The sequence below is a fragment of the Camelus dromedarius genome, chromosome 16, assembly GCF_036321535.1.
Source record: "Camelus dromedarius isolate mCamDro1 chromosome 16, mCamDro1.pat, whole genome shotgun sequence".
NCBI classification, from domain to species: Eukaryota; Metazoa; Chordata; class Mammalia; order Artiodactyla; family Camelidae; genus Camelus; species Camelus dromedarius.
The window spans coordinates 57,212,481-57,226,954 of record NC_087451.1 but is presented as its reverse complement, the minus strand read 5'-3'; the positions used below and the strand labels follow the sequence as shown (position 1 = coordinate 57,226,954).

Sequence of the window (14,474 nt, the reverse complement as noted above, 5' to 3'; positions counted from 1 at the left end):
TGTTGCTTTAAGTAGCGAGCAATGAATATACTTCAATCACTTGAAGACAGTAGCTGATCTCAATCATTTGTGATTCTGGAAGGATACAAATAACTATCTTTCTGAGCTGTGCAAAAAATACTACATCCATTATGACTACCTCTTTCTGTTTTTAAATGGAAAGAATGGACTCTTCCGGTTCTGCTATCTTCCCCTATATCATTCTAGACTGTAGGGCCATCCCTATTGCCAGCAGATATGATCAGAAAAGGAGAGGCTGGAAGGAAGATAGGTAACATAGATTAAGTCACCATATATTAACACAAAGACCATGTATTAATTTCTGCGAGGATGAACCAAAGAGCAGACAGATGCAGTGAAGTATATGCATTAAATTAAGGTAGGATATCTATCCCTCTTCGTTTGGCTGCCAAATCCTGTGGAATGGGTTTATTTTTTGTTGAGAAGGAAGAGGCATGATTATGCTGACAAGGTAGGGGTTAGGTTGGCACACTACTAAATGAATTTGGACACAAGACTGACTGCCTTTTAAGCTAGATATGACAATGTCATACTGACTTTTTTTTTTTTTAAGTCTTAACAACTGTTTGGAGAAAATAATTTTTTGTCATATTTTTAAAAGAAGACACGTTATCAATATGATCACTTAAAAAATAAAGTTAATGTTCACTTTAGTGGGGGATGTTATGTTTTGGTCCTACAGTCTGGATTGGTATAGGAGAAAGTAGCAGAAAGTGACATTTGTTCTTGCCTGTAAGGTTGTGGTTCTGCTAGGCCCTCTTAAACCAATCCATATGGTTCACTCTAAGAAAACAGAATGAAGAACAAAAACAGTAACAAAAAAGAGCACCATAGTCATTGCATAGTATGTGCTCAATGTGTTTAAAAGGTAATTTCATAGATATATCTGCCCTTTTGTTTAATGAATATTCTTAAGTGTGGAAGACTAAATGACCCAGGGCTTGAGAGCCATCTTCATCCAAGTCATCTGTCTTCTCTTGCTGGCAGGAGGGATTCCTCTGAAAGTCTGGATTGGCATAGCATGAACTAGCAGAACCATAATTTACAGGTAACAACAAATTTACCTTCCAGACTCAGGACGAGAGGTCCACCTCAGGTTCCTCCCAAACCAGGAAGATCTGCTTCACCACTTCCTGCTCCAGGGCCACTCGTGAGGGCTATCTGGGAGTGAATCTCCTTTCCTGCAAGGTAAGCTGTCATCAGGTCCTGCAGGACATGACCAAATCCAAATGCTGAGGGCTCCCCAACACAAATGTATGATAACCTCCACCTGACTGACTGTCTGTAAGAAAATAACACTGGGTGGGAAATGTCTTATTTTTTCTGCACTTGAAGAACATTCTCAGATAGTCCAATAGCCCAGATGTCTAGTATTTAGACTCTCAGAGGGCTGACACACTGTACACAGGATGCGTTAGAGCAGAAATACAGATTTCCCTCCATAGAGCTGACAACCTATACCTTTTGATATTCCCACACAATCTTCAATAGTAACAAAGAGTTTAAGCAGGTAGAGGTTAGCCCTGAAGTTGCACAGAGATAACCAAAAGTTGATTCCAAGAATAATACAGCAAATACACAAAAAGCCACCATCAAAATACTTTGACTAATAGGCATACAGTCACTAAAGTGCATCTACTAGAGAAAGATAAACGGTTATTTGGCCAAAAAGGGGAGAAAACATTATAGGAAATTAACTAGAAAGAAATCCAGAATTCTTAAATATTGTCTGCTGGAATTGGCAGGAAGTAGAAACAACAAAAACTGTTCCCTCTTTCTCCAGAAAGTCCACTCACTTTTTGATCTGATAACAGATTCTACTTTTTGGGGTGGTGACAGCAGGGAGTACAGGGAGTACAGGGGAGTACAAGGGGAGTACAAAAGGAAGGCGGGACGCTTGAGGTAAAAGTAAGACTAAGAATGAGAGACTGCTAGTGTATGTAGAAGAGATAGGAAGCAGTGGTTACTAATTTGAAAGGCATGAAACAGTCCATCACTTAAAAAAATTAAATGAAAATTATCTAGATTATTTAGGCTTCTTTTAAAACAGGTGATTTTTTTAAAAAAAATTTTCCTGCAGAGCATCTATTTTGTGGCTATGCTCACAACAGGTAGATCAGATGGAGCACTACCAAGTGCCAGAAACTAATTTTATTTTCATTGGAAAGAAATTCTGCAATCTACAATGACATACTGAAGATTCTAACTCTAATTAAAATGGATGTGAAGTTGTATTTATTCTCTATTTTCAATGGAGCTGTGGTTAAGTGTGTGTGTATGGTTAAGGCTAGGGAAAAACAAAGAATGATTCTATTTAAAACAGACTATTTTACTAATAAACACAGACCCAAGAAAGAGATCATGAATTTCACTATCAACTATTGTTACTGCACAAATACAAACAAAAGGGCCTTTGTTTTTGTCTTTAAAGATCCAGAAATATACTTGTAATAATACATGTTGCAAAGAAATATGGATAACCTTATACCCTCAAAACAGCTGGCATACAGGTCAGGTACCAAAGAGAGGATAAGAAAGTATCATATGAGTAACACTGTGGAGGCAGGATGAAACAGTACGGTACACTCAGCTTTAAAGTTGCAGCATGCACGTGTACAAAGGATCTTTTTAAAAAATACATAACTATAATTTTTTTCAAGGGAGAAAAAAGTAGGATGATTACATTTCTGATTTTTGCAATGACAGTATCAATAAGATACCAGAATATATAATCTAGGCACCAAACAAAAGAAATCTTAAGTCTATAAATACATAACTAAAAGAGTATGATTTTAGCTTTTGTATGATTCACGTACACTTGATACTAGTACATTTTGGCTTGTGCTGTAATGCTTAGGAAAGAAATATTTTACTTGATTTTACAATGCAAATAATGAGAAGCAGAAGTGCTTCAATTTAAAAGACTACAGTCTTAAAAAAAATTAAGACTGCTTTAAAGCTAAATGTTCTGCATACACACAGATCAATGAGAGGCTCTCTTGGGTTCAAACATAAATTATTAATAGGAGAAAAAAATCTGTGAATTTCGTTAATGTATAATTATATGCATTAATACCAGTGTACCTAAATGGCACGTGGTATTTTGGAGATTTTCCAGTTAGTATAGATAAGGTTACTGCTTTCTGAAGCTGTGAAATAATAGAAAAAATATGTATTGGTCTCTGCCCCTGTTACTGGCACAGAGCTCTTAAAACCTTCGTATTCTCCTAAGTGATAAGAGAACTAGATGTATCTTCTCTTCTAAGATTTGATCTTTGACCCTGATTCCAGACACAGAGCTCCTAAATTCTTTGGAATTCTTTCAGTGACGAGAATATCTTTTCTCTTAGAGAAAACAAGCTTATGGTTACCAGTGGGGAAAGAGGGTGAGAAGGGTAAATTGGGAGTTAGAAATTTGCAGATACTAAGCACTATATATAAAACAGATAAACAAGCTTATACTGTATAGCACAGGGAACAATATTCAGTATCTTGTAGTAACCTACAATGAAAAAGAATATATCTATGTATATGTATGACTGAAACATGCTCTACATCAGAAATTGATGCAACATTGTAAACTGACTATACTTCAATAAAAAAAATTTTTTTTGAAAAAATAAAAAAGAGTATCTTTTGTTCTAATCAGGCAACTCTTTGTGAGTCCCTAGAGAGATTCTGGATGGGAACAGACCAAACTATGATTAGATGCTTGGAACTTTCAGCCCTATCCCTTATCCTCCAGGAAAGGAAAGGGAGAGGGGCTAGACACTGAGTTAATGACCCTTCAAGCCTATGTGATGAAGCCTCCATAAAAATCCCAGTACAGAAGGTTTGGAGGGCTTCTGGGCTGGTGAACGAGTACAGGTGCGAGGAGAGCAGCACGCCTGGAGAGGGCATGGAAACTCTGTGTCCCTTCTCACATACCTTGCCCTCCACATCTCTTCATCTGGGGCTCATCTGTATCTTTTATTATATCCTCAATAATAAACCAGTAAACCTAGTTTTTCCCTGAATTCTGTGAGCCATTTTAGCAAATTATCAAGCCCACAGAAGGGGTCACAGGAACCCTGATTTATAGCTGATTCATTAGAAGTATTGGTGACAATGTGGGACTTGCAACGGGTGTTTGAAGTGGGGGCAATCTTGTGGGACTAAGCCCTTCACTGTGGTATCTGATGCTAACTCCAGATAGATAGTGTTAGAACTGAACTGAATTGTAGGACACCGAGCTGATGTCAAAGAATTGCTTGATAGCTGTAAAACTCACACACCTTGTTATCAGAAGTATTGTGTGGTAGAGTGTGTAAATAAAGGGGAAACACAGAAATGTTTTTCCTATAGGGATTTAATACAAACTATGTTAAAAAAGACTATATCAGCAGGTTAAAGCCCAAAGTTGAGAATTTCTATCCACCTACTAAAAAAGGGAGCAAGAGTTTCTTCATTTATAATAAGAGATGGAGATGAGCTAGGTAATTTTTAAGATTCCTTACAGCTTTGTGACCATATGATTTGGAATTAATTAAAAGTGATATTACCTAATTCAATGGTTTCCAACCTCAAGGACTGCCAAAGAAGAGGGAATCAAAGATCAGGGGCCAAGGCTCTGGCCATACACCCTACTTCTGCCAGATCAATCAGTGCAGCCTCCCCTCATCCTAGCTATGTTTATTAGGGAAAAGGGAAATTGTAATGCTTAAAAAAAAAGTCTGAAAACTACCATCAAGATAAAATAAAAGCTATATTAGATATATGGCAATCATAATATACAGATTCTTAAGTAGATATATTTAGTGACAACTGGGCCCCATTTCCATTGCTAATTATAAAAAAGGTCAAACACTGTGACTGATTATAAACCACTATGCATAATAACAGCAATAATCAAAGAGAATATGGTTCCATGATACACTTTGCAGAAACTCCCCAGAAATTTAAAGGTAGACCATGGAAAAGAGGAATTCTTTTATTGAAATTCTGTGATTTTAGAACTAATCATAATCATATTTAAGTGCTGGAAAAATATAAAATGTTTACCTGGGGTCCTTACTCCAAAGAGAGTTTGAGTTATGTTAAAGAAGCAAGGCAGTCAAGGCTGTGACACTGTCCCCACCCCCAAATCCTGGTTCAATCAGAGCAGCTCTGTTTCCATGTTACACATTGAATGTTTCAAAAAATTCTGTTTGAACAAAGAATCCCCCAGCAGCAGCGAAAGGCTCCCGAACTGTGCTCAAGTTGGAGACAAGGCAGGTGCAGTTTGGAGGAAGGGGCCCTACTGAGGAACCAGTGTTAGAACAGACATCAAGTGTCAGAAGACTAGAAGACTGATGATTCAAGGAAGGATCCTGTGCTTGCAGCTGTTCCTGGCAATAGGTTTTCTAAAGCTAAAGCCAGGAACTCTCCTTGGAGACCATGAAAGCTATCTGAGGGGAAGAACCATGAAGAGCCGATTCCAAAGGACAAAATTAAGTATAGTATGAAGTCTGACTTCTTAAACCAAATGACTTCAAATGAAGATGCTGGTTAAGGCAACAAAGCAAACTTATTTTGTGCTAAAACATACTAAGACACTATCAGTATAAAATGTTTCCTATTTGATAAGAAGCATGCAGTAAAGGAAGATGATAAGTGAAACAGGAAGGCATTGGGTGACAGATGCTTTGCTTCTGAGTGAGAAAGAGGAGGTTCCACGGTATCATTATTAATAATACAGCCATGGCTAGCTGCTCTGTTCTATGTGACAGAACACTTTAACTTTAAAAAAGCAAAGCTGAAAACAAAAATCAATTTCATTATTATAACAGAAATTTTCTAACAAAGAACTTTAATATAGTATTACTATTCAAAGATGTGGACATGATACAAATAAAAAGTATAATAAAATATTGTACTTTGGGACTCTGAAATGCTATTTAAAAAATATCCTACTTACATAAAATAGCTTGACACAGCTTATGATATTAAAACATAAAAAACAAAATAATAAAACAAAGATAGGAAAAGAGATAAAGTCTGTTTAGCAGACTACAGACAAATGTTCCAGGAATCTGGGATGAAAGAGCTATTATAACTGAGAACTTAATCTAATTCTGAGCTTCTTAGGACCAAAAAGAACTATCCCAAGAGAGGAAAGTCAAAAATTTCCTTTGTAGTTCTCTGAGAGCTTCTGTTGCTATGTCTTTAACATATCTCACAAATGTGACACTACTATCAACATTACAGTAGCACATTACCGCTATTTTACACTGAAATAAAGTATCTGAGATTCCACTTGGGCTGGTTCAGATAGTCAGCATGCTGCTAACTAAGGGCTTAGCATCTACACTTTGAAGAAAGAAAACGAACAAATGAATCAACCTGGCTTTAATTTACATTTCTACCACTGAATTAAAATGCTTGGCCTTCATCAAGATCCTTTATTGGCCAAGAATGAATGAAAATTCATTTGGATTTCCACAGCAAGAACTCAAGCTCTGTTTTGTTCACATGCTATTATTTATCAGTAAAGACCCAAGTTAACAAAATGTTAAGTATAAACAAAATTTCATTTATTAACTTTCTAAATTCTATTTTCTTCTTATACATGGTCAGTAGATAAAACCTTTAAATACAAACCTGTACTCAGGTTAAAAAAAAGTATTAGAGAGAATAAACCAGAAATAATCAAAATGAATGAAACCAGAAGAAAAGAATTTATCATTAGAGACATTTTTTTTAACACAATTCTGAATTACTGCAGATGCTCTGTAATAACCTACCTGTTAAAAAGAACATATTGTAAAAGGTTATTTCAGACCACAATATTATATTATTAGTAGTTCCTTCTTTGTTTTTGTGATTTTACATTTGGAGACAAAACAACACCAGAGAAAGATTTCTTTTTCTGAATTATTAAGTCAAATCACAAAAATTTAGGTAACATATAGATGGATGGTTTCTTTTAGGTTGAACCATATGGTGTTGCTGATACACAACTATTTTTGATATACAAAACCAGCAATTTTATATGATTCAACTAAATGCGAAAATTGGATGAGATGTGCTTTTCTGTGTTTAAAATAATTTCAACTTGCACCCTTTTCAGAAACCTTTTACTTATAAAATTTAGAGAAGTTACTTAGCTATTAATAAGTATAGTAATTAATGAAAAAGTAACATTTCCATTACAATGTATAAAGACCTTCTAAGGATAAGACACTTAAATGTTACTGTGCCTTCAGAGTTAAACGATGACTAAGCATTTCAATGTGAGGTGAGAAATTCCATACTCACATGTTTAAAGCAGGTAACTGGAGCTGCTATAAAGCTATTGCTATTGATGTAGTTACCCCAGCTGAAACCTTCCATGGAGACTGCTGCTGAAACAGAATAAACTTAGATGTATCACAGTTCTCAAATCTCTTATTTGTAAGAAGGCTATTATTTTAAAATGTGAATTGAAATTAACTTATTTATTGATTTATAGGGAGTTTTCTTTCTGTAAAGATAGAGCTTCTCTTAAGTAAACACAAACTTTAGTATGTATCATGTTTGCCAACAACAGCAGTTTAACTCTTCTATATATAACATATGCTCTTTGGGAAGTGAAGTAAGAGCTCTCTAGTTCTAAGAAACAAAGAACAGCTGAGAGCAGAGACGTTCAGGATAACACGCACTGCTATGGCGGCTTTTGTGTTTTATTCCCATGCAGCTCTTACTGTGAACCTCACGAGATTTCTATCCAGTATCACATCTTCGCTAGGGTTGTCCATTGTCTCACTCCCTGCTTTCATTGCCTCACTCCCTACTTACCTCCTGGTCTTTGCACTCCTGTTAAGAATCTTCTGTTAAAAATGGTCCTTTCCTCAATTTCCTTCTCTCATTACTTTCTTCTCCCCAATCCCTTTGAAGCTTACTAAATGTCGTACTTCTTTGCTCACTATCTCCACAATATTCCCCACCTTCCACAGCATAGAGAATCAGTACACAAAAATAATAAGCCAAATAAAACACATATATATTAAGGAGATTGCCACAAGCGCCATAACTTGTGAACACAACTATTTTCTTCTAATTTATTGAAAACTGCTATCAGGATGCCTAGTGTCATAATGGGCACAGAATAAGATTAGTTTAACAGAACTCAAGATTAAAATGTCATTAATTAAAACTAAATGAAACCTTACCAAGTATTTCACTTCCACTGCATTCACCCACATTACCTGCTTTAGTCTTTGCTTGGTTTTGCAAGGTAGCTTGATACTGAGCATATGCAGCTAGTTTAGCAACTAAAGGTTGTTTCTGAAGAACTTTTGCTTTCTTTGTTGGAGGCTTACCCTAAAACAAGAAGAGTTAAGTAAATAGGATTCTTTTTCAACCCCTACCCCCAAAACCAAAAACTAACTTGATTACATACTACTTATTCTGCTTAAGTAAACATTGAGGGTTTAGAAAATTATTAAAGCAAAGGAAACATATGAGGAATTTTAACATGAGAAGTGTTTTCTGGAGTTCTGCTACAATGTAAATTTCTAATATGGGTAGCAGAGCTGGCACAGACTAAAATAGCAATATGCAAATTAATATGTTAATAAAAATTATATCCCATAAGATGTTAAAACATAGGCTGTGGTGGATACTTGATTCCTTCTTACACTAGATAAAACCAGTGGTTATTCACTCATGCAGGCTGCCAAGCATTGCTATTTATATAAGAGAAGATAATTTAATGTTTAAAGAGCAAGTGACTGAGGTTTATACCTTTAGTGCTAACGCAAAAGATCAATGACAAAATGATCATGGGCCAAATTCACAGTGTGACAAACTGCCATCCATTTGGGTACAGACCATTGCTCAGGATCTTTAGGTACTGTCTATCTGAAATACAGAAATACATCTAAGTGATGTATTTCCTTAATTTGGGGAATTTAAATAACCCTTTCAGTGCTATGTAATGATCACATAAGATAAAGAATAAGAAAAATGTGATCATTCAAATAAAATATATTGCAAAAATCAGATATGTAATGCCTTTAAAAAGTCGTTTATACAATACAATAGAAATAACTTAGTCAAATGGTCAAATTTCTAGGCATTTTGTAGGCACTAATGTACATTTAAAGAAAGATGATTTTCTTTCTGTATCATGAACGTTTTCAAAAAGATTAGTTGGATTAACCAGATACACTTGGTCAAGGTATCAAATAGGTTGCAATCAAAAGTACAAACCAAAGATGATGGAAAAATAAAACCAAAGGGTAAATCAAACCCCCAATACTGAAACTTTCTACCTTGATGTTAACTCAAAAGAAAACAACGGGGAAAAAATGGCTTCAATTATGTCTATAAAAAGATGTTAATTATATTTATAGTTATTTAGAAAATAACTCACACAAACAATTCATAGTTTATTTTGGATAGTATGCCTTCTCTATTTATAACAGCTAATCAATTTTACAGAATGAATGAACAAACTTTAGGGCTCACATATTTCCTAAGCATGTGGGGTATAAAATGATAACTGGCCAATCAGGCCGAGGTGGAGTGCAGTGAATCACAATCAAATGACAGATAAACGGTGAAAGCCATAGAAATAATAGATATAAAGAATAAGAAGGTTTCTGTACCGTTACCTGAAGTCTGGCCAAAATGCTTGCCTTCTTGGAGTTTGACGAATAACTTCTTGAACATGAAACACTGCAGAAACGCTTTGTTTTAGAGTAAAAAGCATCTCGTACACCAACCATCCCACACATTTCACAGGTAGCTAATTAACAAAATAAAAACACTGCTGTTATAATCATATAATAAAACCAACTTTTATCTAACAGTTTAATAATTTCTCCAATTATCTAAAGATTTTAAGACATTTCCTTCAAAACAGATAGGAATTTTTTTTATGTTATATAAATGACAGAAAAGCCTACATAAAAGTTAGAGAAAAGACTGGTATGCTGCTGTGGCTACAGGCTCCAGAAGGTCTGATAATAGCTTAAGGTCTGAAAAGGGTCAAAAGACACACATACATATGTAAGTTAGATTCAACTAACATTTCCTTTGTGCTCACCTCATGCCAGACATTGTAAGCGCCAATGTTTGAAAGGATTGTAAACAAAATATGAAAAGAAGTGCAACACAACTAAAGATTAATACAAAGTGCAGCAAAGGCCTTTCAAACACTGCAAAGATTGAAACATAAAAATAGCCAACTATTGGAAAAATGCTAAAGGCAACATGAAGATTCTTTCAGGTTATGTTCAGGAGAGAAAAAAATAGGTTCAAAGCTTGAGGTGGGTGCTGTATTATTAAGAAGGCAACAAAACTCACTACTATTGTGTCTCTCTTTTGTAAATTAGCATTAAGGACAATAATCTGAAAGGCAGAATTAGAAGAACAAGGGTAACAAGAAGTGAAGCTCAAAAAAAGATAAATAGGTTGTGGGGTGGGCTGATTTATATGGTAGTCACATGTTAAGTTTTTGAGGAATCACCATACTGTTTTTCAGTAATGGCTGTACCAATTTACATTATCACCGAGAGTGAGTTCCCTTTTCTCCACATCCTCAACATTTGAGGTTACTTCCTGTCTTTTTGACACTAGCCATCCTAACAGGTGTGAGGTGATAGTTCACTGTGGTTTTGATCTTCATTTCCCTGATGATTAGTGAGTTGAGCATCTTTTCATATACCTACTGGCCATTTCTGTCTTCTTTGGAAAAATGTCTATTCAGGTCCTTTGCCCATTTTTTTAATTGGATTATTTGCCTTTTTTTTTTTTTTTTTTTTTTGCTATTGAGTCAGATAAGTTCTTTATATATTTTGGATATTAACCCCTGATTAGATATATAGTTTGCAAGTATTTTCTTTCACTGTGTAGGTTGCCTTTTCAATTTATTGTTTCCTTTGCTATTCAGTCCTCTTTAGTTTGAGGTAGTCTCACTGTTTATTTTAGCTTTTGTTACCTGTGCTTTTGGTGTCTTATCCAAGACACCACTGCCAAGACCAATGTCAAGAAGCTTTTTTCCTATGTTTTCTTCTAAGAGCTTTACAGTTTCAGGTCTTCCATTTAAGACTTGAATCCATTTCAAGTTAATTTTTGTGAGTCGTGTAAGATAGGGGTCCAGTTTCATTCTCTGCATGTGAATATCCAATTTTCCAGCACCATTTACTGAAAAGACTATCCCTTCCCCATTCTGTGTTCTTGGCGCACTTATCAAAAATTAGGTGACTCTAAATCAGTATCTCAAAGAGACAGCTGCCCTCCCATGTTCACTGTTGTATTATTCACAACAGCCAAGTTATGGAAACACGTTACATGTGTTTTGATGGATGAGTAGATTTTAAAAATGTGGTGTACACACACACACACACACACACACACATATAATGGAATATTATTCAGCCATAAAAAGAAGAAAATCTTCTCATTTCTGGCAACATGGATGAAACTGGGGGGATTGTGCTAAGTGAAGTAAGTCAGAAAGAGAGAGACAAAGTGTATGGTATCACTTATACATGGAATCCTTAAAAGGGAAAAAAAAGGCCCATTTCATAGAACGGTGGTTGCCAGTGGTTGGGGAGAGGGAAAAATGGGGAGGTGAAGGTCAAAGGGTACAAATTTTCAATTTTAAAAAGAATAAGTTGTGAGGATTTTAGGTACAGCATGGTGATTATAGTTAGTAATACAGTACTGTATACATGAAAGTTGCTAAGAGTAAACCTTGTGCTCACATCTCTCACACACACAGTTAATTTTGTGAGATGATTGATGTGTTCATTACCTTGATCCTGGTAATCATTCCACTGTATACATGTATATCAAATCACCACACTACACACTTTAAGCATATACAATTATGCTGGTCAATTATTACCCAATAAAGTTGGAGGGAAAAAGACAATATTGCAAATAACTGTGTAAGTGGGTTCAAATCTCCACCCAAACAGTTAAAACTAGAGGAACTGATAGTTTAACCAGTACTTATAATAAATAATAACAAATCATAGAAAAATGTAAGGTGCCAGGGGATTAGAGATAAACAAAGGTGTCCAAGGGGAAAAAAAAAACCTGAATGATTTTCTGTTGTAAAAATTCTAGAACAGATTATTAAGAAGGTTTGTTAACTAGGTTAAAAAAAATGTGATCCCAAGGGGAGAGTATATCTTTGTCAAAAATTGAACATGTCAAACTAGAATTCCCATGACTAGGATGTGAGCTCCATCAGGAACTTTATTCTATACTATTCATATCTGTATTTCTAATATCTAAAACAGAGTCTGGCACATATAAAGCTCCTTTTTGTGAAAAGATTACCAGATTAATATGTTATAACTAAACCATGGCAAAATGTGTATTACTGAGAGTTAACACATTTGATATAATTTCTCATGCAGTTCTGTCAGTAAGGATGGAGAAATTTAAGCTGAAGTAGAAGACACCTAAGGTAGGTTTTAACTGATTGGATGACCACACCTAGTGGGTCCTGATAAATAAAGTTAAGTTCTTTGATATGGTCTACAGGACTCTCTACCAGGCTTGTGCTGCTCAATTTTTTAATCAAAAGACTAGAATATAACAGGGCATTATTATCAAATCTGCAATATTTGATAATATATTAATCAGTATCAGATGACATTGCATTCAACATTACATGACAGAATTAAGAATAAAAAATTTCTAAGACCAAAGTTTAGTAAGAAAAATGTTACATGGAGAGTTTTAAAGTCTTAAGCTTTGGGTTTAAAAAATCAACTGCAAAAGCACAAGGTTGGTTTAAATTGTTTTAGGCCATGTGATTCTAGTTATCTGCAAATTTAGTATTAGTTTCAAAAAAGTTAAAGCAATTTTGGTGGCCTCAATGGAAATACAGTGTCCTGAAAAAGGAAGATAAAAGATGAACTATCTTCTGCCCCAGTCACATATGGTGACCAACCATTTGCCTGAGATCTTTTCCAGGATGTGGAACTTTTATTCCTAAAACCAAGACATTCTTGGGCAAATCAGGACAAGCTGTCACCCTACTAACACATAATCTGAAGTGTCCCCAGAAGAACAGGATATTGATGAATTAAATCACTGTGATACTATGAGAAACGGTAGAAGCAACGAGGGTTAATGTGCTCTAGAGACACACTAGAAATAAGTGTTCTAGTGTGAAGAGAAGAGTTGTCATTGTAACAAGGATTGGAATTATTCTGTGTACTTCAAAAAGCAAAATTAAGACCAAAAGACAAAAATGAGAGCACGGATAATTTTGGTTCAATATAAAGAATATTCTGGTAATCAAAAATACTCTATCACTGGAAGTGTTAGAACAGAAAACTTCTTATAAGGAACTGTTACAGAGGGAGACTTACCTTGAAAGTCTCAACTCTGTAAGTCTATTATCTTACACACTTCTAGTTATACAGGGATTTATTATTTAATTACAGAATTTAAGTCCACATTAAGTTTCTCAACAGCCTTTTTTGTTTTCATTTTGTTCTACTTGCTTTCCACTAGGAGGTGGTAGGTAGGCAAAATAAAGAGACCTAACACAAACCCAGTGATCTTATCTAGAACTCTAAGTTTCAGACAGTGTTTCTTTAAACTGTTCTTTAAAAATTTTAAGAGAAATGACAGAAGAAATGCAATCAAAACATACCCTCAAATATGAAGGTGTATAACAGGTGAAGGCTGTTCACCCGAATGCTGAAGCACTCCTACTCACCCATGCCAGATTTACCATCTGGGTACGTGTAGACTTGGCCATTGTTTTTGATAATTGGGAGATTGGAAGGTAAAGGAGCAACTTCTTCTTCACTCTCCTCAGAGCTGGAGCTGCTACTTGTGTCCTCACTGCAGCTATCATAACCGTCAAACATCCCGAATGAGTCTCTTCTTTTCCTTTTGGATCGTGAAGAATGTTCAGTCTTAAAAGTAGAAGACATCAGTAACACATGACGTAGCACTCATATATACCACCTAAAACATCTTAGTTCAAATTCTAGTTAAGTGAGGGTTTGAAAAATGAAAGTCTAGCCCTGAGAAATGGTAGTTTTATTTTATAATGAAAAGCTGAATGTTTGTGTCAAAATGGAGCCCTCCGCTTCAATGAAGCACAAATCTACTAGCTACCATGTTAGCTAAGAAGAGTAACAATAATGATGGAAAAAACACCCAATGGGACTCACAAGACCATGTAATAATTCCAGTTTTGCCATAAACTAGATACATCACTTCTCTATGAAAATGAGATAAGATCAGATGATTTCTTTTTTTAAAACTGTGGTAAAATACACATAACAAATTAAGATGATTTCTTAATTTGCCTCATCTCTAGAATTGTAAATTTCTATTATAATTTAGAGCATGCAGGAAATATATAGATGCTTTTAAAAATCACTGTTAAGAGTTCAGGAAGGATGGAAAATTTAAAACTTTAGAGACAATTTTAAGGTATTAGTTATTTCGAAAATTATAGAAGATAGCAT

General features: G+C 35.1%; 1 protein-coding gene across 7 annotated transcripts in view; it reads right to left on the bottom strand.

Annotated features, from left to right (window-relative positions):
* Positions 1-14,474, bottom strand: part of MBTD1 (mbt domain containing 1) — a 61,940-nt gene that overhangs the window by 23,214 nt on the left and 24,252 nt on the right. For 5 of the 7 annotated variants that reach the window (XR_010384682.1, XM_064496099.1, XM_064496097.1 and 2 more), the window contains 4 exons: positions 13,712-13,913; positions 9,630-9,769; positions 8,226-8,340; positions 7,297-7,379 (listed from right to left, as the gene is read on the bottom strand). Coding sequence is in view for 6 of the 7 variants with exons in the window: in XM_064496095.1 (XP_064352165.1) it covers positions 7,297-7,379; positions 8,226-8,340; positions 9,630-9,769; positions 13,712-13,913 (540 nt within the window). In the remaining variant the exon portion in view is untranslated. The remainder of the gene's footprint in view (positions 1-7,296; positions 7,380-8,225; positions 8,341-9,629; positions 9,770-13,711; positions 13,914-14,474) is intronic. The other 2 variants (XM_064496098.1, XM_031469586.2) reach the window with 2 other exon arrangements.